This window comes from Python bivittatus, unplaced genomic scaffold (genome assembly GCF_059951505.1).
Source record: "Python bivittatus isolate LINGU-HERP-01145 unplaced genomic scaffold, Pbiv_v1 ctg000670_np1212, whole genome shotgun sequence".
In the NCBI taxonomy this organism is placed as follows: domain Eukaryota; kingdom Metazoa; phylum Chordata; class Lepidosauria; order Squamata; family Pythonidae; genus Python; species Python bivittatus.
Window position 1 is genome coordinate 13,048,972 of NW_028277094.1, and position 22,483 is coordinate 13,071,454.

Consider the following 22,483-nt stretch of genomic DNA (forward strand, 5'->3'; position numbering starts at 1 on the left):
AAACATAAGGATGTACAGTGGTACCTCTACTTACGAACGCCCCTACTTACGAAATTTTCGAGATACGACCAGCTCCGGCCCCAAAAATTTACCTCGATGTGCGAACTCCACCTCGAGGTACGGCCATTTTTCCACCCTGACACGTGGTCCGCGGCCATTTTTCCGTCCTGACACGTGGTCTGCGGCCATTTTTCTACTGGATATGTGGTCCGCGGGTGTTTTTCTGCCCTGCTGCGCGGTACGTGGGCGTTTTGCCGCCCTGCTGCGCCCGACGCGTGGTGCGTGGGCACTTTTCCACCCGATGCACGGTGCGCAGGCGTTTTGCTGCCCCGCTGCGCAGTGCGCAGGCGTTTTGCCACCCCTGACGCGTGGTCCGCGCCAGAACGGATTAACGGTAATTACATTGAGCCTTATGGGAAAATTTGCTTTGGGGTGTGACCAAATTCGGAGGGCGGAATGGATTAACCGTATTTACATTGAACCTTATGGGAAAATTTACCTCGACTTGCGATCAACTCGACTTGCGATCAGAGTCACGGAACGGATTAAGTTCATAAGTAGAGGTACCACTGTAGTATACTCCTGATCCTTAAAATAGGAACACCAGGATGAAACCGTCAGAGCTCCAGCAAGAAAACACCTGGGGGGGGGATTGTATCTTCAAAAGCAGCAGGGAGGGGTGGCCGCCCTCAGCTCCACTGCATTCCAGCCAGAGGATTGCAGGTGATCGTGCCTTGCTCGCCCTCTGGGGTCTGCAGGCTTTCTGAGAAAAAGGATCATGCTCCTTGGTTCTTCCATCCCTTTTCACTTTTGTGGCCAGATGGCTGTTCTTCACACCCACTCTTTCAAGAACGCACGGGCCTCTCGCCAGGCACGCCAATAGAGCGCATTGTCTAAGGGCATTCCCACATTCCCTCTCTCGGGACTCTGAACGCTGGTGGGCGTGCAGATTGGCTAAAAATCAGGAATCAGACCCACAAACAAGGCTCCCTCTTCTGTTGCCCCAGAGCGCTTCCCAAATACGTGGGGAAGGGGAGGCCCTACCGCTACGCCCAGTGAAGGGAGGGAAGGGAAAGGTTACCTCAGTTGCACAAAAGCGTAACTGGAACACTTGTTTTGCGTTGCGGCTCTGGGCAAGAGAGCAAAACCAAGTCACAACCAGCAAGGGAGGAGGATTTCCTCTCACCTACCAGGTGGACACCAACAAGTGACATGCCACAGACATGGGTGGGCTTCCGTGTCCCAAATCCAAGTGCACCTGGATAGATAGCCTCAAACCCGAAGAAGTCTCCTAGCTCCTTTTCAGACTTACCCATTTTATTAAAAAAAAATTGTCTGCTACAGCTGACTTTGTCAGGTGCATGGAGTAGCTATACTGATGTAGGATTTAAATTGTCAATTGTGCTGGTAAACTTGATTTTAGCCGGCATTCCCTGGGAATGGATTTGTCTGTCGACCTGGTTGGATGGCTCGTTCAGTCTCCCAAAGGCCTGGTTTAATGTCATCGGTTGAGCCATTCTGTAAAGTGGGTCATAGTTTCCCTCCCTCCTTTAGTCAGCTCTGATGTTCCCACAGAGCCTCTGAGGAGATCTGTAACTGTTGTCAAATTCTGGCAAGAACCTGTATCTGCACTGGCTATTTGTTTTTTTTTAATGGGCAAAACAGCACGAAAGCGTTCACCTTTTACTGTCCAAGGTACACGTCTATGTCCCCTTTTTATGCTGCCACAGCTTATAAGTACAGGACTGTGAGCACGCCTGGATGATCGTGGAGAAAGCTGGGTGAGCTGTTGATGGCCCAGCGAGGTGCTGCCAGATGAAATGGGAACCCCAGCTTTCTTGCAAGGGTTCAGAGAGGTGCTTGGTAAGGAGAAGAGCAGCGAGCCTCGGGATGTCTTATCTGCAGCCAATCTAACAGGACAGGAGTTTTAGGAATCAGAGCCCACTTCTTCAGATCGACTGTTTTCGTCAGCGGGCAGGAAGAGATACACAGGAGGGCAAGGCGTGGGGTGCTTTGGACAGAGCAGTCTCCTTTCTGACACAATAATGAACTTGCCATTTTTAGAGGGTTAAGGCTTGAACCCTATCTTTATTAGTGCTACTGGTTTGGTTTTGCTGCAACAGACTGACATGACTCTCTCTCTGGAGAAAGCTTTGAAAAAAATTAGCCATGCTTATAACACTAGGAGTGTTTTCACTGGGAATGAATGAAAACATGACTGCATTTGGACTGCATCTTAAATGCATTAATCTTGCTGCAAAAGAAAGCAAGAACACCCCTGAGAGGTGTGGCTACGCCCCCCTCTGTTTGGCAGCCTTCCCTCCTTCGTTCATAGCCGGTTGCTTCCCTTTCAGAACACCCCCTGGTAGATGCAACTGGGGCAGGGCTTATCTTATCGGGGGCTCTATGCAAAAACTAATTCAAGGGCTTTGCCTCACCTATAACTTCTGAAGCCACCTCTGCTGGACCCCAAGACAACGGGGGAACGGTTAGACTCTGGCTTGCAGAAGGGACATCGCCCAATATCGTGGATGTGAGCGGCAGAGAAGCAGCAGCAGCAGGCTGAAAACCGTGGCCCTCATTGCCCCACCAGGCCTCACGCCTTCTGAGGCCACCCAGCGCTCTCAGGGGCTCAGTTCTTTGGCTCAAAGCCTCCAGCAGCAGCTCACCTTTCACCTGCACCCCCATTTTCCTAGGCAGTGGGAGGCCCTCGTTTTCAGAACAGCCTGAGGGGGACACACCTCTCCCAGCATTGGCTCAGCACAGAAATGTTACTTCTTAGGGACTCCGCTAACAGCTGCAACCTTGCAGAGCTAAGAATTCCCCCCAAGATAGGCGCAACTGGTGGAGATGCACAATTTGGCCAGAATGCAGAATGGAGAAAATGGAGTTGACCTTTGCTCTGATCAGAGATTCAAGATGGCCACACTTTGGATTCACTGTTTAACATACACACATATACAGTATGTTCTAGCCAAGTTACTGTCCCCAGAGATTCACCCCAGGGCCATCTGCTTCCTCCAAAGTCAAAATGAGCCTTATCTCCTGTTTCCAGGTGAGGCACCTGCACAATCTCCCAGCCTATCTTCCTTCTGCCCCACAGATCTTTCCCACCGCCAACTCTAACTATCCCAGGGGAATCAACAGGAGTAAAGACCGCCAAGGTAGGAGAAGAGATGGAAGAGATATGACAGAGGTCTCTTGTTGACTCGGCACTGACAGCAGTGTGACAGTCACAGAGACGGGCTGATTCTGCTCAGTTCCCCCCACCCATTTGGCCCACCTGCCAGCACAATGCGCCTTGGCAAGAAAGTCCCACATAACACACGTCTTTGCCAGGTGACTGTGCAACATCTCCAGCAATTCTGACTCTCTCCCTGATCCTGCTCAGAGCTGAGGGGCTGCTGGGCAGGCAAAGGACCCCAGCACTGCCTCTCTACAGCTATGAGGGCAGGGTGAGAGGAAAGGGAGCAGGAAGCGCTCTCCACGAGCACCCAGTCCCACGCTGCACTGATAAGGAGGCCGCAGCTTAACCAGATGGGTTAAGGCTAAACAGAAGAGTGTCCCCCACAAGGACCCTCTGTCCCCTTTGGGTTGACCTCCAGCTCAGGAACCTCCCATTGCTCCCTCTGTAAACAGCAGCCAGTTCTAGTCCGGCGCCTTTCAGCAGCACGAAGAGCCTGGCCTGGCACTGGGGTGCAGATCGACCGTGCGGCTCAACGTGCAGTGCTCCAGCTGCTCCTCTGAAGCCAGCGCCTGCCTCACGGCCTCCTCAAAAGCCACCGCCACATTTGTGTCATCCTTGGCACTGGTCTCCAGGTAAGGGTAGTTGCCCTGCTCCAGGCACCATGCCTGGGCCTCCTCCACAGCCACCTGCCTCTCAGCCTTGTCGACCTTGTTGCCCAGCACCACGAAGGGGAAGCGCTCTGGATCCCTGATGTTGGCGTAGCAGGCAAACTCCTTCTGCCAGTGGCCCAGGTTCTCGAAGCTCTGGCGGTCGTCAACGCTGAAGGTCAGGAGGCAGCAATCTGCGCCGCGGTAGAAGGGTGTCCGCAGGCTCTTGAAGCGCTCCTGTCCCGCCGTGTCCCAAATCTGGAGGGTCACGAAGCGCCCGTCCACTTCCAGGTCCTGGTTGAGGAACTCCACACCAATGGTGTGGAAGGCCTGGGAGTCAAACTTGTGGGTGACGTAGCGGTTCATGAGGGAGCTCTTCCCAACGCCCCCGTCGCCCAGGAGGATGACTTTCAGCAGCAGAGACTTCCCACTCATGGCGGCAGCAGCAGCAAGCTTTAAAACCAGCAGAGCACAGGGGTTAGCAGGCAATGCCCCCCCAGCTCCCTGGCAGGCGGTAGGCAGGACACCCCCGGCTCAGAAACCCACCTCTCTGGGGACTGAGCTTTGAGCCGGGCTGGAAGAAGAGAAGCCAGAGCCTGTGCCTGGGAGAGGCAGAGGCCCCAAGGCCCGCTCCGGGAAGCAAACCGAGGCCGGCTTTGGTTCTCCTCAGGGCGCAGCGGGTCGGTTGGCAGCTCTGAGGCCCGTGCCCTGTCGGGCTACTGACAAGAGCCCTTCCGCGGCTCTCCCCAGCTCAAAGAACCAGGCCGGCTGAAGGAGCGCCCCGCGCCGGGTCTCCGGAAGAACGGCGGTGGACCGGAGCCACACGCGGGCGGGCGGGCGGACAGCCGCCGGGCTTCGTGGGAGCCCGCAAAGCGCCTGCGAGGAGGAGCGGGGCGGCCCGGGCGCAGGCAACCTGAGCACGGCAGTCAGCTGCCAGCCCGGCGGCCCCGCACTCCAGAACCGCTCCGCATCCCGTTTTTTGTCTTCCCCGCAAATATCACTTCCAAGGGGCCGAACCGCCTGGACGCCACCCATCAGTTTGGTCTCGCTATTGCCATGGGCCCGGGGGGCGCCGGGGCTTGCATCCCCTGCGCTGGGGCTGGGGGACGGAGGAAAGGAGAGGAGAGGCCGGGGAGGCTGCGCTGCCGGCCAAGGCCCGGAGCGCGGGGGGCGCCAATCCCAGCCGCCGCCGCCGCCGCCGCCGTCGCTGCATCCGCAGCTCCGTCTCCTCCATACTAGGCATCTCTGCCCATTAGCAGCGGGTACGCAACGAACCTTGATCCTGCCTGCGAAAAACTGCAGGGGAACGGGGGCTAAAAGACGCTTCCGCCCGGCAGGCACTTCTCTGCCCCCACCAAACCTCCTCACCAGTAGGCTGTGGCTCGTCCCGGAGCACTTGCCCACAGCCAGGGCAGGCCTCGAACTCGCGACACCGTAGCTTCCGCCCGTGGAACCAGACCTCAAACCCGCGGCAAGCACCTGGAGCCGGGCATCTCCTGTGCGCATGCGCCCGCGGCATGCGGTTACCCGGGCGTGCCCCGCCAAGCATCCTTCGGCCACGGCTGCACCAGCCAATCGAGGGGCGGCCCCTTGATCAGGCCACGCCTCTTTGCATCTTTCCCTGCTTCACGCAAAGGGGCCCGGAAAGCGCTGCGACCGAGCGGCTCCACCGCGCACCGGCGAGCGCAGTGCTCGCTCTGTGCTAGCGGAGTCCCGGAAGGGTCGCCAGTGACTCTGCCCGACCGGCGGAACGGGGGAATGCAGGAGCCGGGGGCGGCGCGAGGCCAAGTGGGAAAGGAGCACGTGCCAAGAGTCGCTGTGCCCGCGGCGGCTCGCGTGGCTGCGCGGATCCTCCGTCTCCCTTCAGTGTGGCCCGAAGCCAGCGCGGGCTTTAGCTGAGGGTTCGTTGAGGGAAGCTGGTTCGGCTCCGCCCGGACGAACGCGCTGTGTGAACGCAGCGGCGGGCCGAGCACGCTCCGAAGGCAGCTCCCTCCTCCCGGCCCAGCGCCGGCAGCTTCCGGCTGCGCTCAGCTTTGCGGGGAAGAAGTTCAGGCCGGCGGTGGGGCTCTTGGCAGCTAATTCATTAAATGCCTCGAGTTATGCAGCCGCCCATCTCACAAGTGCGATTCAGGGCGTGTAACCGAGCCTGGGGCTGCCCCCGAATTTGGGCGGAGAGGCTGGATGATTCCCAGTGGACTCGAGGTCAAGGAAGCGGTGCGCGGGGTTGCCCGGGCTCTGAGCACCGTAGAGGGAGAAAGGATTGGTTCTGCGCTGGGCCCGCCTTCTCTGGCCTTCAGGTTCACATGGGAACGCTTGACTGCGCAACACGTGAACAGGCGGCGCGTCCCAGCCGGCGACGTCTCCTTCTCAGCTAGCCCGATCTGCTTGTTCTGCGCAGGGAGCGGCCTGTCTCCTGACGACCTTCCACCGGGGAGGGAAGCAGGTCTTGCCCAAACAAGGCGCACATTTTTCTTAGCTGAAACCCACACCTGGAAAGCAAACAGCTTTTGTCCCAGCTGGAGCCTGACCGGCAGGGCTCCACTGCAGCTGGGCGCTTGGAAGCACTTGGGGCGGGCCAGCAGGCTGCTGCAGCCAGAGGTCAGCTGGATCTCACTAATGGTCACGCTGGTGGCAGCAGACCCTGGTGGCCTTGTGGAGCAGTTCAGCGTGGTTCCTAAAGGAACATGCTTTCTGAACATAAGCAGAACATTGAACCAAATTAACCAGATAGGCTGGGTTCCTCTAATGTGCCCACTGCCCCATCCTTACAGTGAGCACTGGTCAAACTGAGTGCCTGGTGCAAATGCAGATAGGCCCCCGACACTGTGTGGAAGCCCCTCAGCCATCCCCAAGCCCCTTTCAGCTGGCTGGCCTCCCGAGGCTGAACTCCCAGGTGAGCTAGGATCCTGGTGAGAATCATTCTGATTCACTTGGCAGAACTAGCACAAGGATCAGTGCAGCAGTACAGGAGAAGACTGGGGAAAGGGCTGTCTAGCTGTTGGTACTGGGTGCAAACTGCATTGATCCCCCCATCCTCCACAGAGCAAATGAATCCTGGAGCAGTAGAAAAAAATCAAGAGTGCCCCCCCCCCCCGTATCTCCAGTGGAGGGCACGGAAAAGGTAGGCCCTGCAATTGCCCATCATCACAGACCAGTGTTCTTGCCAATGGGGCTCTCTTTGATCATAAGTCCAGTTGTAGCAGATCTTGGGGAATCTGCACAGCATTTTGGGATTCTTCTTACCATTTGGGCTACAGCATTTCCCCAGGTTTCCATGCCTGCAGAGTGGAACCAGAGTCAGTATGCATGAGAAAAGGTGCAGATACCAGCGAGAGGAGGTTGATTGATTGGAGCGCCTCTGGAAGAGCCATCCTTCGTTCTCTCTGACCATCACATTGCCTTACTCTCCCACACAGCCCCAAACATACGGAATTTCTGGTAAGACTGGAGAATATCATGGCTGTATCTTTTCAAGTTTCTTTTATTGGCTACCTTTTTCAAGATGAACAAGCTTTGGGAGTTTCAGTTTCCCACTCAAGTCCTGGCAAAAATTACTGGCTCCTTTTTCTTTTACAGTTTTAGTTTTTGTGGTTTGGTGGAGTTTGGTTTAGCTTTGCGTAAGGCGCCGTGCTAAAAGATAGGACACTGTGTAAAACGGCTCTTGTGAATAAAACAAGCTCTCTCCTGCAAGCTCAGTAGTGCTCTGGTGGGTCCCCGGATTGCGCAGAAAGCAGGCTGGGGTTTTCAGGTCAGAGCTGTAGCGCTGCTTCTAGTGCCAAAGCTGCCCCTTTGGCAGGGCTGTGGAAATGGGGCCTTCTACTGAAGAGCGCAGCCAAGAGCTCCCTGGATTTACCCACCAGTGACTTATGAAGAAGCAAAAGAGAAGCCCCCCCCCATCTGCTGTGGTCCCAAGTAGCTTTTCTGCCCAAGGTTCCACCACAACTCTGGCTCCAGGGCATTGCCTGCAGGACTGCCCCATGCCAAGCAAGACGCTAATGCTCCTCGCTCCCCTGTGCAGCCTGGGCTTGTTCAGGTTGACGGCTCCTGGTGGGGTGGGAGGAGGAAGCCAACTCTGTCCTGCTGCTCTTGGGCAGGACTGACTCACAGCACCGGCTCACAGAAAGACGGGGGGAGGGGGCAGGGGGTGCTCCACCTCCCTGCTGCCTGTCCCAGGCTGGGAGGGGGCTGTGGAGGAGTCTAGCTGGGAAGCTTTTCTTCTGCTCAGAACTAACCATCCCCTTTTTCTGTCGACTAAGCCAGGACACATGTCTGAGCAGAACAAAATGGGCTTGGGCATGCCGCGCTCTTTCCCCACCCTGTTGGAGGCTGGTCCTGCCCTCAGAGTCCAAGGAAGCTGTTAAGCTGCTGAACGGAGCATTGATGCTTGCCTCTTCCTTGTGTAGACTAGCACCAACATGCAACAGCCCTGACTACAGAGCCGAGAAACCACCATTAAGCTGCCACCCAGTTTGCAGGCCTGAACAGTCCTCAGCCGTTCTTCCGCCCTGGTCTACCACAGAACTTCTGACCTGCCTGCATAGTCATGAGGGTTTAGGGAAGTGGCAGGATCCTGCTTTGCATATCTAAAGTTATGCGCCCTTCCCAGGGAGGCTGAGAGACGACTGCCGATCAATCTTTCTAGCAGTTATCTTGTGTCCTGTGAACTTGACACAAAGCTTTTGGTACAAGCACTCTTTCAAACGTTTTGCCTTCCCTCAAGCTGCCCACCCAAGGAGGGCACACCAAGAACAGCCCATCATGCATAAAGCGCTGAGGGGAAGTTGCGTTCAAGGCAGCAGTTTCTGCTCCCTCCCTCCCGGCTTTTGACATCTGCAGCAAATCCCTCCCCTATTAGTAAAGTGTATTTGCACAGAAGCAGGGGGAGTCAGCTCAGAAGTAGTGCCTCCAAAGTTCACTACTGTGTTGGCATTCAATTGTTACTGTTTCATGCTGGTGGTGGTTTATCGTCTTTCATCACAGCAAACTTGTATCTGAATATCTAGGGAAACAATCTTTAGAAGACCATGAGCTGGGGGTTTGTTGATTCCTTTCCTCCTGGCCATAAAGGTGCCCTCTTGCACTGCTCTGCAAACATACCAGAGCACCTGCTCTGGGCAAGTCTTCTGCCAGCCAGAATCCAAAATGCAGCTTCAGGGGGCCCTCAGGGTCACTCTCTCTCACACACAGTCCGCAGGCCAGTGACTCCCGTTCTGCTTCTAAAACCCCTCTCTCTGCATCTCAGGCTGTTTCTTTCTTACATTCCCCATTCAGGACTGGCTTGCACCCAACTTTACTCCTCAGTTGCTACTTGTGTGTGTGTGGGGGGGTGTATATGTCCCAGAACTGCAATGGAATTACCACGGCATCTCTCAGGCGGTCCTTTGACTTGCCCAAAGAAAATGCCTCCACCAGGAGAGACTCCTGTTGGCGCAGGAGCCAGAGATGCTGGCCCCAGCCCCTCTCACAGGACCCTTCTGCTCCCCAAGCAGTCCCTTTAAGAAGTGCCACCCTTTTCAGCTCTGCCCAGCACAGGCCCAGGGCAAACAGATATAAAAAGCCCCAGCCCCCAGCAGGCACAGCTTCAGGACTTTGGGAGGAATCAGAAAGCAGTCACAAGGTCATTCCATTTTAAAAATTTTAATAGATTTTTCTCTCCATTTTTAGGAAATCAAAGTAAAGCTGCAAAAACAATTATGAACAATTTTACTAAATAGGATTTAACTGATGAAATTGCCCCAACTGGCAAGAAAGGCAGAGGATGAGAATCAAGCTGCGCAAACCCTGGAAATTTTCTCTGGATCACTTTTTTTCCTGTGCTGGAAGCAGAAGGGGTGGCTGAGCCCAGAAAGGTTGGGGGGGGGGCAGGTGCTGCCGGGCTCTGAAAAGGCCCAAAGAGGCGGCCACCGTGGATGGGCTGCAGCATTTCTCAAGACATGAGTTGTATAAAAAAAGAAAAGAAAAAAGTTGTTTCAGAGAAACAACTGAGAAAGAACATCAGAGCTTCATGCCGCTTGTCCACCTCTATGACGACTTGGCACACTCTTTTTCCTGTTCAATGGCTGAGGAGAGAAAAAGCACCTTAAGCATTCAGTCACCTGGGCACTTCTAGACCTGCCCTTGGTCAAGTTCTGCTGGCAGCCGACTGCACCCGAGTTCTGCTGCCTTGCTCTGGCAAGTCAGGAGCCAGCTTAGGTAAAGGGGCCCTCAGGCAGCTCCAGTTCTCCAGCTCCTCTGTGAGGCAGGGCCTCGTTCCTCAAGGAAGGGACTGGTGGAGACCCACACTTTTGGGAGGCGGCTCGTCCTTCACACGAGGCCCAGGATTTCAAACTCAGTGAAACGGACAGACTCTGCCACTGCTGGTTGCTCTGACTCTGCCAAGACCAGAACTAGGGAGGAAAGACTCCCACCTTGGCAGGAGGACTCACACCAAGCAGGACTGAGTCCCTGCAAGCCAGCTGCTCCTGGACTTCATGAGGCTGGCTGGCAAATTCCCGCTCCCCGCTGTAGTGCAGCTGGGTGGGGCTCGACTACAGGTTGAAAAAGCTCTGCCTGAAGCTACAGCCTTCCCAGGTTGCTGGTCCCGATGCTTGGACTTTCCGCCTTGCAAGCAGTCCAGAAGGGCCCCCGCAAGCCTCCTTCCTTCCTACACACACCACAGGCTGGCAGGATGCTGCTGCTGCTGCTGCTGCTGCTGCTGGCAGTCCCTCCCCAAATACTCACTCTCCTTGGAAGGAAGGGTGTTCTTCTCCTCCGTATTCGTCTTCTTCAGCTTCTTCTTATCAAATTTCTCAACCTCCGAAAGATCTGGTTTGTCGCACATCTTGGCCACGCGGGAAGCTAAGCCGATATCTCCAGAACTGCAAAAAGCCACGTGGTCTCTTGCGGGGAGCGCGCCAGGGGCTTCCCGGAGTAAGGAAGCGATAACCCCCGTCCCGAGGCGGGGCGGAAAGAACGGCAGGCGCGCCGGGTGGCGGGGGGAGCCGGGCGGGGCGCGCCGCGCCTCTCCTCGCCCCAAGCCCCGCCCCGGGACAGCTCGGCGGCAGAGGCACGCCCCTCTCGCCTGGCCCCCTTTGTCCGCCGAGGCCCGCTCCGCTCCCAGGCGTCCGTCTTCCCACCCCCCCTTCCGAGCCACGCCGTCGAGGGAAGCTCGTCTCGGCTTAACGCAGCCCACCCACCAATCTCTGAAAGCCCGCCTAGGCCCTTTACCCGGGAGTTGCGGAGAGGCACGCCCGGAAAGGGAAAGGGAGCGCTCCTCCGCCGTGCAAGCTGCCGCGCCGCCGGCAGCGAGCACCCCCTTCGCCAGCGCGGGGCCTCCGAGGAGCGCTTCCCCGCCCGCGGGTGCGTGCAGAGGGCGCCGCCCGCCGCCCCGCGCGTTACCTGCAAATCCGTCAGCCACCGCCTCGACGTTCCGCGCTCTCTAAGCCAGCGTGTCGGGGCGGCTCTTTATATCTGGCGGCCGGACCGCGAGGCATGTCGGGAAGTGTAGTTTCTTCTTCCTGAACGCGGGAGGGCGCTGCACCACGGAAAACTACGCGCCCCAAGGGACCCCGAGGCGTGCCAGCATGCTGGAGGGCGTGCCCGGTCTGAGCTGAGTGCGCCATCCCGGCGGTGCGGTGCGTGATCGGGTACCTTGCCGGTTCCTTCTTCTGACGGTGAACGGCGCGCTGGGTCGTTCCTTCGCCCGCTCCCTCGGAGCCCTCGCCCACTTCCGGTGCAGCGTTATCCCCCGGGGGTGCTGGGGGCGCCGCTTCGCCCTTTCTCGAGGGCCCCCCTGGGCTGCTAGTGAGGATGGAAGGCGCGGTCGGAGGCTGCCGCGCCACCGCCCCGTAACCCCCAAGCTGTCCAGCTTCTCCGCCGGCCTGCGACTGATGAGGGCGTCGCCCTCGAGGGAACCCAGCGGCCCGCGTTCTAGACGCTGCTGAACGACCTCTCTCAGGCTGCTCGCCGGGGATGATGGGACATGTAATTCCGTGGCGCTTGACGGCTGCCGGTTCTGAACGAACATCCGCTGCGGGCGCGCGTCTCCCTGGAGCCTCGCGGGGAGGCCAACTGGCTGCGCAGACCTGATCCTGGGAGGGGGGCGTTTCCTGATGGGAACGCTTTGGGGTGCTGTGGGGAGAAGCGATGGTTTTAAACGTTGAAGCTTGCAACACTGGGTTGATGCTAAAACATTGCTTCTTGGATTAGGCTCTCCTCTTCTGTTAACAATTCGCTTTTCCTCTGTCTACGGAGCCAAGCCGGTGACCTGCATTTGTTTGTTTATAATTTGGATTTCTAAGGCTGCCTAACTCAGCCACCACACTGAGTGGCACGCAGATGAAAGCGCTAGAGAGCCTTCCTCGCCTCCCCACGAAAAAGGCTGTTTGAACCGCCGGGGGATGCAGAGCCATGACCGAGAAGGCAGCCTCATAGGCCCCGTCGGTGGGCATCGCCCGGAGATGGGATGCGACGTGGGCAGAAGCCGTGCGAGACCAGCGTTCCCTCGGATAGCCAGGCCCTGTGCCGCGAAGGGCACAACAGCGCGAGTCGTCTCCAGAAGCAGGCCCGGGCATACCGAGAGGTGCTGCTGCTGCTGCTGCTGCCGCCGCCGCCGCCGCCGCCGCCCTCGGACCAGCGGTGGCTTCCAAGAGGGGGCAGCCCCGTGAGGAGCCCATTGCAGTACTCCACGCGAAGGGGCTGTACGTTGCGAGCGACCGTGAGAAGAGACTCCGGGAAGGGCCCAAGCGGCGCGCCAGATGAATTCGTGCAAAGGTCTTGCTGGCCGCAGCTGGCAGCCTTCCCTTGGCCCACCAGAAACGGGAAGGGGTTCTCGCGCCGCCGCCCGCCCGCCAAGCACGGCCCCGGAGCCAGTGCGCGGAACCCGGAGGCAGGATGGCCCGCCTTTCACGCTTCGTTGTGGCGAGCTCCGCCTCCTCGCAGGTGGGCGGCCAGGTGGGCGGGCACCGGGCGGCGGCGGAAAGGGGCCTGCAAATTTGGCCCGTGCTGGGCTGTTTTTCTTGGTTTGTTGTTTAAATAAGCGTAGCTCGTTCATGGCGGACATTTGAACTTACATTTATATATGAGTTAATAAGATACTTCACCGTAAGACGATGCGTGGCTGATCTGCATGACCTTTCCCCTCGCAGGCTGCGAATAGTTTGCTGGTGGACTGGGGGGAGGCGTGCGGACGTGCTCACTTGTTTTCCATGCCACTAAAAATTATGTGCCTGTGTGTGCACGCATTGCTTTTTTAAAAGAAGAAAAGTCTAAAAAAGTTTGGAAGCCCTCTAAAATAAAACCACAGGTGATGAAATACAAGTGCCAAAATTCATTTCCTGCTTGTGGACTTCCAATCAGCCGATGATGATGGTTACAGTGGGAAATGTGGGATGTATGTGTGTGTCAGACAGGAATACCCACCTTATTCATCAAAGTGATCAATAGCTACTCTTATTAATTCAAAATTAATTTATGCCATTAAATTCCAGCTCAGCTGAAGATAAAGTTTATAGAAGCAATACTCAGTTCAATTTTTATAACTCAACACAAAACAAAACACATCCTGTCTCCAATGGATACAAGAGGAGTTGGTTGATAAAATTAATACACATGTTTTCAATAATTAAGCCAGAGCTTAATTCACAAATCAGATTTAGGGTTACAAATAAGGCACCCCAGCATATTTAATGGGACTTAATTCCCCTATGATGTTCAGCTTGCAGCTTAAGGTTCCAATATGCATGTACAAACAGGAAACACGAATCCCCTCATCTGAAATGCAGATGGAGCCTCTCCCTTTAGGCCCAACTCACCCTGCTGGAAAGTAAAAGATGTTTTGTGTTGGCCCACTGCTGATCCAGTTTAGGGCAGAGGGCGGCTTTCTGCAGCTCAGATGGAATCAAGTTGGTCCAGATGTGCTTGCAACCTGAGCCACCGTGGGTTCCCACTTCAGATTTCTAGAAAGTCTCCGATTCTGAGTTTGCTCTGCGTTCCTCTCTCTCCAGCCTGATACTATTTGGCTCCCCTCCCAATTCATGTGGGGCAATTTTCCTTTCCTTCTTGTGTCACTGTCTCCATTTATGCCATGTTTTGTAGGTTGGTCTACAGATGCTGAGGGCCTCCTAGCCCCAGCTGCTGCTAGGGTGCCCAGTTCAAGCCAATCAGCCCTTAGTTTGTGACCTTGGACAAGAAGTGGTAGATGGCAGTTGTGAGTCCCCACGTGAGGCTTGATCGGAGAATGAGGAGTGACCCGCCCCTATACAGCAGCCAGGCTTTCCTTCCCCGAGCCTGCCAGATGTCAGTCGTCGTGGCCAAGAGGCCAAGGGTTTCCTGCCTCCCCACCTGGGACTGCACGTTGGCAATGAGGATGCCAAGCGGGTACAACAGCAGGCACACCGCAGTGCCACTAATACTGCCCGATAGAAAGGCTGGGACTCCTTCAGGCAAACCCCGCTGGGAGAGGCTGCTCCGGAGAGGCTCTTCCAAGGCAAAATAGAGGGAGCTCCCCAGGCCGTTGCGGATCAGGATGAGCCCGAGGCCTCGGTAGAAGCCCAGGCTGAAGCTCTCCCTGAGAGTGTAGGAATGGAAGGTCGTCAGGATGTGCCTTGTGGTGGGGAACCTCTGGACCTTCCTCCCGTCCTGGAGCACGTTCTGAACCCTCTCGAAGGGACAGAAAACCAAGGCTTCCAAGAAGCCAGCAAACAGCCCGGCTATGGCCCTCTGGGAGCAGGGCCCCAAAGGCTGATTCGAGAGGAAGCCGTAGAAGCTGTTATAGGTGCCAAACATCAATGTTCCTTGCAGCGTCTTGGCCATAAGTGGTGGAAAGACACCCCGGTAGATTTGGCAGAAGCCTTCACGGCGCAGCTGGTGAACCGCTTCAGTGATGCAGAAGGCATGCAGTTGCTGGCGGAAGATGGTCTTGTAGATGGGGAAGGTTGCCAGGGTGGAAAGGCTGCTGGAGGCAGCACCCATAAAGTAGCTCCTGGGACTCCATTGCCTTTTGCACCGCTCTTTATCCTCCTCCATTGTTGCAGAGCATCCGGGAAGGATCCTGACCTGCTTCTTGCTCTTGAAGTCTCTGTGGGAACAGAGGTGGTGCAGGATTGCTGCAGGGGTGACTTCAGAGCCCTGGACTTTGAATAGGTGAGGCTGCTGCAAAGGGCAAGTGGGGGAAAGGCTTCCCCCCCCCCCCCCCCCGATTCAGACTTAATCTTTATATGAAGGAACCCATGCATGTTTTAAAGGCCCTTCTGCCTGAAGCTCGGGACCTCCTTCTGCTGCAGGCCTCATTTTGTGAGGGGAAACTTGGCTTCTGAGCTGCTCTCTACACACACACACACACACACACACTCACAAAGCTTCCTTTTTGCAACCTTTGGTGACTTTAGCTCAGCTTTTGACTTAATTGCAAGGGAGAGACTGTGGGACAGATTAAGGCAATCCACCCTTCACAAAAGGCTGCTTCTGTTCATCAGGCCTCTCTCCTCTCTGAGAATTAGATGTTTCTCCTGGGGCCATGTTCCTGAAGCTGTGGTTCCAACTTACAGAGGGGTAAGACAAGGTTATACACCAGCCCCCTTATTATATAAATCCAATCATTCAGGTGACTATGGTCCCTGCTCACCATCCTCCTGTTCAAGCAGAATGAGAGATTCAGGCACTTTTAGATGCAGACAGTGTAGTTGTCATGTCCATTTCAGAAGTAGGAATGAGAAGGGTACAGGCCTTTTTTTGTTCAGAAGAAAGAGGATCAGAAAATCAAAGTTCTAGTATTTGCTCAAGGCTGTCAGAAAATCATGTCAAATTAACAGGACTCCAATGAGCAGGTGCATACCTACTTTATAAATACCTTGGAGCACTATTCCACACCTCTTTATCTCAGGGTGCAGACTTTTGCTACTGGGCTAGTGTTGCGCAGCGTAGCTCCTCGACCACCATGAAGCGTTTTCATTCAAAGGGAGCTCATTATACCCCCGCAGCCTGTGGGGTTTTTTTAGCCAAGTCTCCCTCAGCTTCTTTATGGTACTTAGATCTCTCTTGCCAATTTCGTTACTTTTGAAGTTGGTTCAAACTAAGTTTATTACTTTGCAGTCTTGCAGTCCCAAAACGAATTAAGAATGTTGTCTTATGTTTGGAGATGGGTTTGGCTTCTGTGGATGCTAGAACTTGGTCCCTACCCATCAAGTTTTGGTTAAAATTAATTCTCTTCTGCATAGCTTTGGTCCCCTTGTTTCTTAGGGATGGCTTCAAATCAACATGGTTTAAGAAAGCAGTTGACAAAATTGGTTCACTGGAGAACCTCTGCTCAATAGGCTTTGAAGCTGCCGGAAGTGCTCTCAAGCAACAGATCTGGGACATTGACCTTCAAGCCAATCTAAGCCTAGCATCTTGTCCTACAATTTGGGGATTCTTCTAAAGAATTTGCACCAGCTTCCTATCTATTGTCCATCACAATACTGAAACCCCATAGGGCCTTTTCCGTAGCCAGGCTGGATGCGCTGCCCTCCACAAGCCTGTTTGGTCACTGTAAGGATACCCTGTGCACCAGCGCCTATGCCCACGTGGGTTTTATGCTGCTGTACTAAATTATTAAATCAGCACTGCTTTCCAGCCTCTTCCCGGCAGGTCCCCTCTGGGCCACCTGGGCAGCAGGGGGGAAGGCTGGAGCCAAGTTCCTGCCAACTGCCTTGGCCTCTCCCATTGGGATGCACGGGGGTGGGGGTCCTCTGCAGTTCCCAATGTGATCTGGCCCATTTTTCAGCTCCACCCTTCCTTGCACAGGGTGCACCCAGACCACCAGCCCCAGGCGTAGCCAGTCCGATGCTCTTCAGAACCCCTTAGCCTTGAGAGTGCCAGTACCACTCCACCCGCCTGATCTGAGGCAACTTTTAATCTACCCTCTCCCTGAACCCTAAAGGCCCGGGGGACACTGTGCCCCCTCCCACAGCAGCCCAAGGCACCTTACCTTCCCTCCGCGCTCCAGCCCAGCCCGCCTCTCTGCACACAGATGCAGACCTGCTCCCAGGCACAGCATCCTCTCTGCCCTGAAAGCCCCACCCATGGGGCTTCCGGTGGGGCTTCAGCAGCTGCTTCCTATGGCGCCTTCTCATGAACAATTCACAACTTACCACAACCCTGAGAAGAAATGACCAGCTAGGCTCCAGCTTCACAGGGAGATGACAGAGAATAGGAAAGTAAGACTTCTGTAAGTGTTGGAACTGTAGCGGGGGAAACTCTAGGGCCCTGATTCGCCCCCAGGACCTTAGGACTGTGTAGGGAAAACCGGCTGAATTTGAGCGGGCGAGGAGAGCCTTCTTATCGTCAAGGGAAACCACGCTTTTCAGAGGCTGCAGCAGGGCTGGAAACAGCCGGTGGGCAACTGGTGGGATTACAGCACATTGCCCCGGTACTTCGTTACCGTCCTTATGGGCTGGACCTCCGCTGCTCTAGTCAATTTCATCCTGCCTTTGTTAATTTCCTCTTTTCAGCAAGGGGAGGGGGGCTTGGCTTAGGGGCAGGAATAGCTCCTTTGCCTCCGACAGCATTATGTAAAGTGGGGAACTGAACTTAGTCCCGGTCGTGTTTGCAAGCTCAGAGGAAGCCTCCCTGAAATAAACTCTCATCTCGTTTCAGCCAAATGCGCAGAGCAAAGGATGCCGCCCTTAAGCATGGGAGGCATCTCTGGTTGTGCCAAGAGGTGGTTCACTACTTGTGAAAATGGGACCTGATGCAGCAACCCCCCCTCCTTCTGCCAGGCAGACTTTGCAATTCGTTCAGGGGGCCCTGATCACACCCAGAGGACCTTCCAGCTTCTTTCAGGGTAGCTGTAAGACAGCAAGGGCCCCTTTCACCAGGCGAGCCCAAATTCTTGCTCTCCAACCCAACAGGAAATGCTCTGAGCTGCTTTGGGGAGAGGTGGTGGCGGCAGGCATCAAATTAGAGCACCCCCAGTCAAGGTCTGAGCTGACAGATCCCCATCCATCAGCCTTGTGAAGCCAGCACCCTAAGGTGGCAAAGTAGGAGGTCACAAAGGTACACCAATCTTGCTTTCACACAGGAGCAGAGCGACACAGATCTACGAAATGCAGGTTTGGCTTACTCCTCTCGCTGATTCATGTGCTTTCCAGGACATGAGTTGGGTTCTTCTGGGGGGGGGGGGGCACCAAGCACTGTGTAATCCCGACTCCAGAGGCAAAAGAGCCCTGCGTCCAGCCCTACCCTTCACCTAACAAGCTTGCTTCAGGCACTTGACCCCATGTCCCCACAGCCACGTGCCCCTCCTGGGAACAGAGGGGCTGTGGAGAGAGAACCCCGTAAGGCAAGTGGAAGAGCAGCATCTGCGACCCCCATCGTAAGAGATGACCTCCCTCGGGCAACCTCAGTTGTATTTGCAGTTCTTGGCGTGGCACAGCTACTGTCTTGTCCTTTCCAATGCTTGGGGGAGGTTTCTAGCTAATAATGGCTGCTAATCCTGGAAGTTTACTGGCTTATGAGAAAGGGGTTGCATTGTATCCAAGGAAGAAACACATGGCGTTGGGCTGCAACAGTCACAGCTACCTACAGTACAAAAGACCACGTCCTACTAAATTCACCCATGCCAAGACTGGTTTCCTCCCCACCCTCCTTTATCCTGTCTTCACTGGGGAAAAGTGCTATGCTCCAAGGAATCTCCCCAGAACATTGTGTGTGGGAACAGGATCCAGAAAGCTCTTCATTTTTAAGGAAAAGTTTAATTCCTCCTGCTGTGAGGTTCTGAGTAACACAAACATCACGGTGGAATCCTTCTAGGGATTCAGCTGAAGCGAAGCAGAGACAGCAGGAAGGGCCCAAATAAGAAGCAAAATAAAGGTATATAGATATAGATATATATATATATATGTACACACACACACGTACCAGACCAACAGGCACAAAATCAAGAGAGCTGCTGCTCAGAACCCAGCTGAACTGCCACGGGATCGAAGAAAACACCCCCTGGCTGTAAATATCTGTTTTCCTGGAAGCTGCATTTCTCCTATCTTCAAATGCTCTGAAAACCTTTGGGATGGGGAAAATGGACTGCCATCTGTTTTGCCTCTAAAATGGATGCGAAGTCACCTCTGCTGCTGTCAGAATTGGGTGAAGTCGCTCCAAAAGCCAACGAGCACGCAATGTCCCTGCATCGCAAGGTGTGTCAACTCCCTGGGAAACCTTTAAAAGGAAGGGGGCAAGGGATACTCCAACCAGGCCCTTTGGAAATGAACCAGATGTAAGTGGGGGGAAGGATAGGCTGGCAAGTTCCAATCAAGGCAAACCCTAGACTCTGGGCATTTTTTTGGCACGGAAAGGCCTTTCTTTGCATGCTGTATCTGAACGTCTTTTTCTGCCAAGTGATCGATCTAGGTCTGATTAAAAACGTAATCCTGGACTTTTGTACACAGGAAAATACAACTACCTGCCACCTCCTTCCAAGGACACGCCATGACATGCCACACCGGTTCTGTTCTCCTCCAAAAGAAAAAGCATCAATGATTTCATGAGGAGCCTAATTTGCGTCAAAGCGGCTGGTCAATGGACAGACTGAGAATGTGAACTGCGACCTCCCCCACCCCCTTGCCCAAACACTGCGAAGGAGAAAGGAAGAGTGTGGCAATCAAACAAGCAACATCTACTGAACCTTAAAACAAATTTTGGTTTTTCAAAATGCCACCCAAGCAGCAGCATCTACAGTTATAAAGGGACATGACTGAAGAGGTAAGAGACAGATTCCCCATTGTGAGTCCTCCTGATGGCTTCAGCCAGGATCATGGAGATGTCGATCACCTGCAGAGGGAGAGGAAGTGACAGGTCAAGCCCTCCAGAGCCCGCAAGCGGCCCAGATTGTCTGAGACCTTTCCTTATGCAGCCCCACCTGGATTTTAGGGCAGTGTTTCATCTTGTCCTCCTGGGGGATTGTGTTCGTGACCACAACTGCCTCAAAGCAGGCATGGTTGATTCGGGAAATGGCTGGCCCAGAAAAGATCCCATGAGTCAGGATGGCATAAACTTTGGTAGCGCCAGCTGAAAGCAGCCTATGTGAAAGAAAGACAGAACGGAGAGTTTCCTGGGTGATCAGGCAGCTCCTCTCTGAACGAAGGCAGCATTCCAATGTGCGTACATAAATGGTGGGCCTCCTCTACAGCCTTACCGTCCACAAACTTAGCATCCTATGGCTATCCTGCTTTTAGGAAATCCAATTACATTAAGAGGAATGAACTAAAGATAAGGCCAAACGCAGGAGAGGAAATCAGCTGGGACAGAACTAACCACCCCACCCACTTGACGCTCCTGTCGTTGGAACCCAGATGGATGCCTGCACCCTGGCAGGACACTCACTTGTCTGCTGCGTGGCAGATGGTACCACAGGTGTCTGCCATGTCGTCCACAAGGATGGCCACCCGGTCCTTCACATCTCCCACCAGCACCATGCGGTCCACCTCACTGGCCTTCTTCCTCTCCTTATGAATGAGGGCAAAGTCCACGTTCAGCCGATCAGCAATGGAGGTCACTCTATGGAGAGACAGTCCCAGACCGGCAATTTCAAGAAACAGTAGCGATCAGCCACTATGCCTTCCCCTTCCTAACGCTCTCCGGTTGAATGGGATCAATTCCCTGAATTCTTAGCAAGCAAAGCAGTCTCGAGTCCACCCAAAAAACACTGGCCTGGGATGGGCAAGGCTAGCACAAACTCTGCCAGCAGCATGTGCCCAACATAACCAAACTCCCAACACAGCACAATGGCTTGTCCTGCAATTCTCACAACAGAGGTAAGCCCTCTTTTTATTGCGTAGCAATGCCTGGATTGGTTTTCTTCTGTATGCAGATGACAGGAAGGGCCCATCTGCTTCCATTCTGAGGTCCAGAATATAGAGAAGCAGCACCGGAGTCAACAGCTAGACAAAAGAAAACCAAATAGTTCGTTTCTCTAAAGTGTTTCTCGGTCAAAGGATTCTGCGAACACAAGCAGACCCTTGCAGCTGCATTTTCAGAGTCCGCTGATCAAGCTGGGAGCTTAGGGCTCCACCACAGCAGAGGTCCTCTGCTAACGGAGGTTGTCTTTGACCCTGGCACTATACCAAGCCAAGAGTCAGAAAAAACACGAAACAGGCACGTTCTGAATTTGGAGAACGAACGGGATGTTCGCCGCATCCCTTCAAGGCTGTCGCCTATCACGACATCGCTGCACCTGTGGTTTGAGGCTGAAAACACTCAGCTGAACAGGTCTTCGCCCCCAGCCGCTCCAGGGCCTCACCTCTTGGCTCCCCCAGCGTCAGGAGAGACAATCGTGCAGTTCTTCCACTCAACAATGTTCTCCTTGATCCACTTGAGGACAGCTGGCTCAGCATACAGGTTGTCCACAGGGATGTCAAAGAAACCCTTGAGGAAAGGAAGCTGCCCCCTCAGCTCGAGCCCGGCAGTGCCCAGAGACGCCACGACCCCCTTTCCCGCGAGGCTTCGTGGCCGCTCCCTGGAAGGCAGGAGGGGCGCAGGCCGCCCCCGGGGCCTCCTCCAGCAGCCCGAGAGCCTTGGACCCCTCCGGGCGGGCCGGCCCGGGCGCAGCCCCCTCCCCCTGTCCCCAGAGAGCCCCGAACCTGGATCTGGGAGGCATGCAGGTCCATGGTGATGATGTGGTCCGCGCCGGCGACGGAGAGCATGTTGGCCACCAGCTTGGCGGAGATCGGGGCCCGGCTCTGCAAAGAGGCACGGCGGGTCAGGCGCGGGCCGGCGCCAGACCCGGCGGGGCGGGGCGGGGGGGCGCAGCGCACCTTGTCCTTCTTGTCCTGGCGCGCGTAGGGGAAGCAGGGGATGACGGCCGTGACGCGGCTGGCCGAGGCGATCTTGCAGGCGTTGATCATGATCAGCAGCTCCATCAGGTTGTCGTTGATCTCCCCGCAGCCGCTCTGCACGATGTAGACGTCCTCGCCGCGGACGCTCTCGCCGATCTCCACGCTGCGGGGGCGTGGCGTGAGCGCGGCGTGGCGTGGCGGGCGCCGCCCCCGCCCGCCCACCTCCCTCCCCCGGCCCCCCCGCCCGCCCGCCCCTCTCCCCGCGCATGCGCCGCCCCTCGCGCGCACCAGGTCTCCTGGTTGGAGAACTTCTTGGTGACGACCTTGCCCAGCTCGAGGCCCAGCCGGTCGGCGATCTTCTGCGAGAGGTCCTGGTGCGAGCTGCCACTGAAGATCTTGATGTTGGGCATCCTGCCGGCCAGCGCCGGCGGCGGCGGGCAGCGCGACGCGGCGGAGGACGAGGCGCGCTCCGCGGGCCCGCCGCCCCCCTGCGGCACCGGCAGCAGCTCCGCCTCGACCGTCGCCTCCGCCGCCTCCCTGCGCCGCTCCCGCCCGCCGCTGTCGGGATCCAGCAGCAGCCGCAGCAGCGCCGCGCGGCCTCCGCCTTCGGGCGCCGGCTCCGCTCGGAGGGACGGGGCGACGCACGGACGGCCTCGAATGCGCAGGCGCCGACGGGAGGGCCGCGCGCGCTAGCCCGCCATCTTGGCGCCGCGCCCCCTTTGTCGCCTCACCGCGGCTCGCATGGCAACGCGCACGCGCGGGGGGCGGGGCGGGAGGCGGTGGAAAGGAAAGGAAACGCCCCACGCAGCACGTCTCAATCAACGCTTTACTCTTCCTCGTTCGCAAACAAGACCCGTTCGCCCCAT

The 22,483-nt window shown here is 55.9% G+C and overlaps 4 protein-coding genes across 5 annotated transcripts; all 4 read right to left on the reverse strand.

Annotated features, from left to right (window-relative positions):
• Positions 1–1,478: 1,478 nt before the first annotated feature.
• On the reverse strand, positions 1,479–5,318 carry RAB9B (RAB9B, member RAS oncogene family). The gene is made up of 2 exons (XM_025170086.2): positions 5,203–5,318; positions 1,479–4,287 (listed from the first exon to the last, which is right to left on the reverse strand). The coding sequence occupies exon 2, from the start codon at positions 4,267–4,269 to the stop codon at positions 3,664–3,666; it is 606 nt and encodes a 201-aa protein (XP_025025854.1). The 5' UTR covers positions 4,270–4,287; positions 5,203–5,318; the 3' UTR covers positions 1,479–3,663.
• A 4,137-nt stretch (positions 5,319–9,455) lies between these two features.
• On the reverse strand, positions 9,456–11,322 carry LOC103063974 (thymosin beta-15A homolog). Its single transcript, XM_007433559.3, has 3 exons — positions 11,212–11,322; positions 10,555–10,691; positions 9,456–9,893 (listed from the first exon to the last, which is right to left on the reverse strand). The coding sequence occupies exons 2-3, from the start codon at positions 10,652–10,654 to the stop codon at positions 9,856–9,858; spliced, it is 138 nt and encodes a 45-aa protein (XP_007433621.1). The 5' UTR covers positions 10,655–10,691; positions 11,212–11,322; the 3' UTR covers positions 9,456–9,855.
• A 1,974-nt stretch (positions 11,323–13,296) lies between these two features.
• Positions 13,297–14,885, reverse strand: SLC25A53 (solute carrier family 25 member 53). The gene has a single exon (XM_025170087.2). It carries the CDS (start codon positions 14,836–14,838, stop codon positions 13,981–13,983), a length of 858 nt encoding a protein of 285 aa, XP_025025855.1. The 5' UTR covers positions 14,839–14,885; the 3' UTR covers positions 13,297–13,980.
• Positions 14,886–18,522: 3,637 nt separating this feature from the next.
• Positions 18,523–22,273, reverse strand: PRPS1 (phosphoribosyl pyrophosphate synthetase 1). 2 transcript variants are annotated; one of them, XM_088151821.1, is made up of 7 exons: positions 21,906–22,259; positions 21,597–21,780; positions 21,423–21,521; positions 21,083–21,207; positions 20,167–20,340; positions 19,703–19,862; positions 18,523–19,614 (listed from the first exon to the last, which is right to left on the reverse strand). In XM_088151821.1, exons 1-7 carry the CDS (start codon positions 22,025–22,027, stop codon positions 19,522–19,524), a joined length of 957 nt encoding a protein of 318 aa, XP_088007947.1. In that variant the 5' UTR covers positions 22,028–22,259; the 3' UTR covers positions 18,523–19,521. The 2 variants fall into 2 exon arrangements, with proteins under 2 accessions (XP_088007947.1, XP_088007946.1); XM_088151820.1 differs by having other exon boundaries at positions 21,423–21,780; positions 21,906–22,273.
• Between the last annotated feature and the right edge of the window lie 210 nt (positions 22,274–22,483).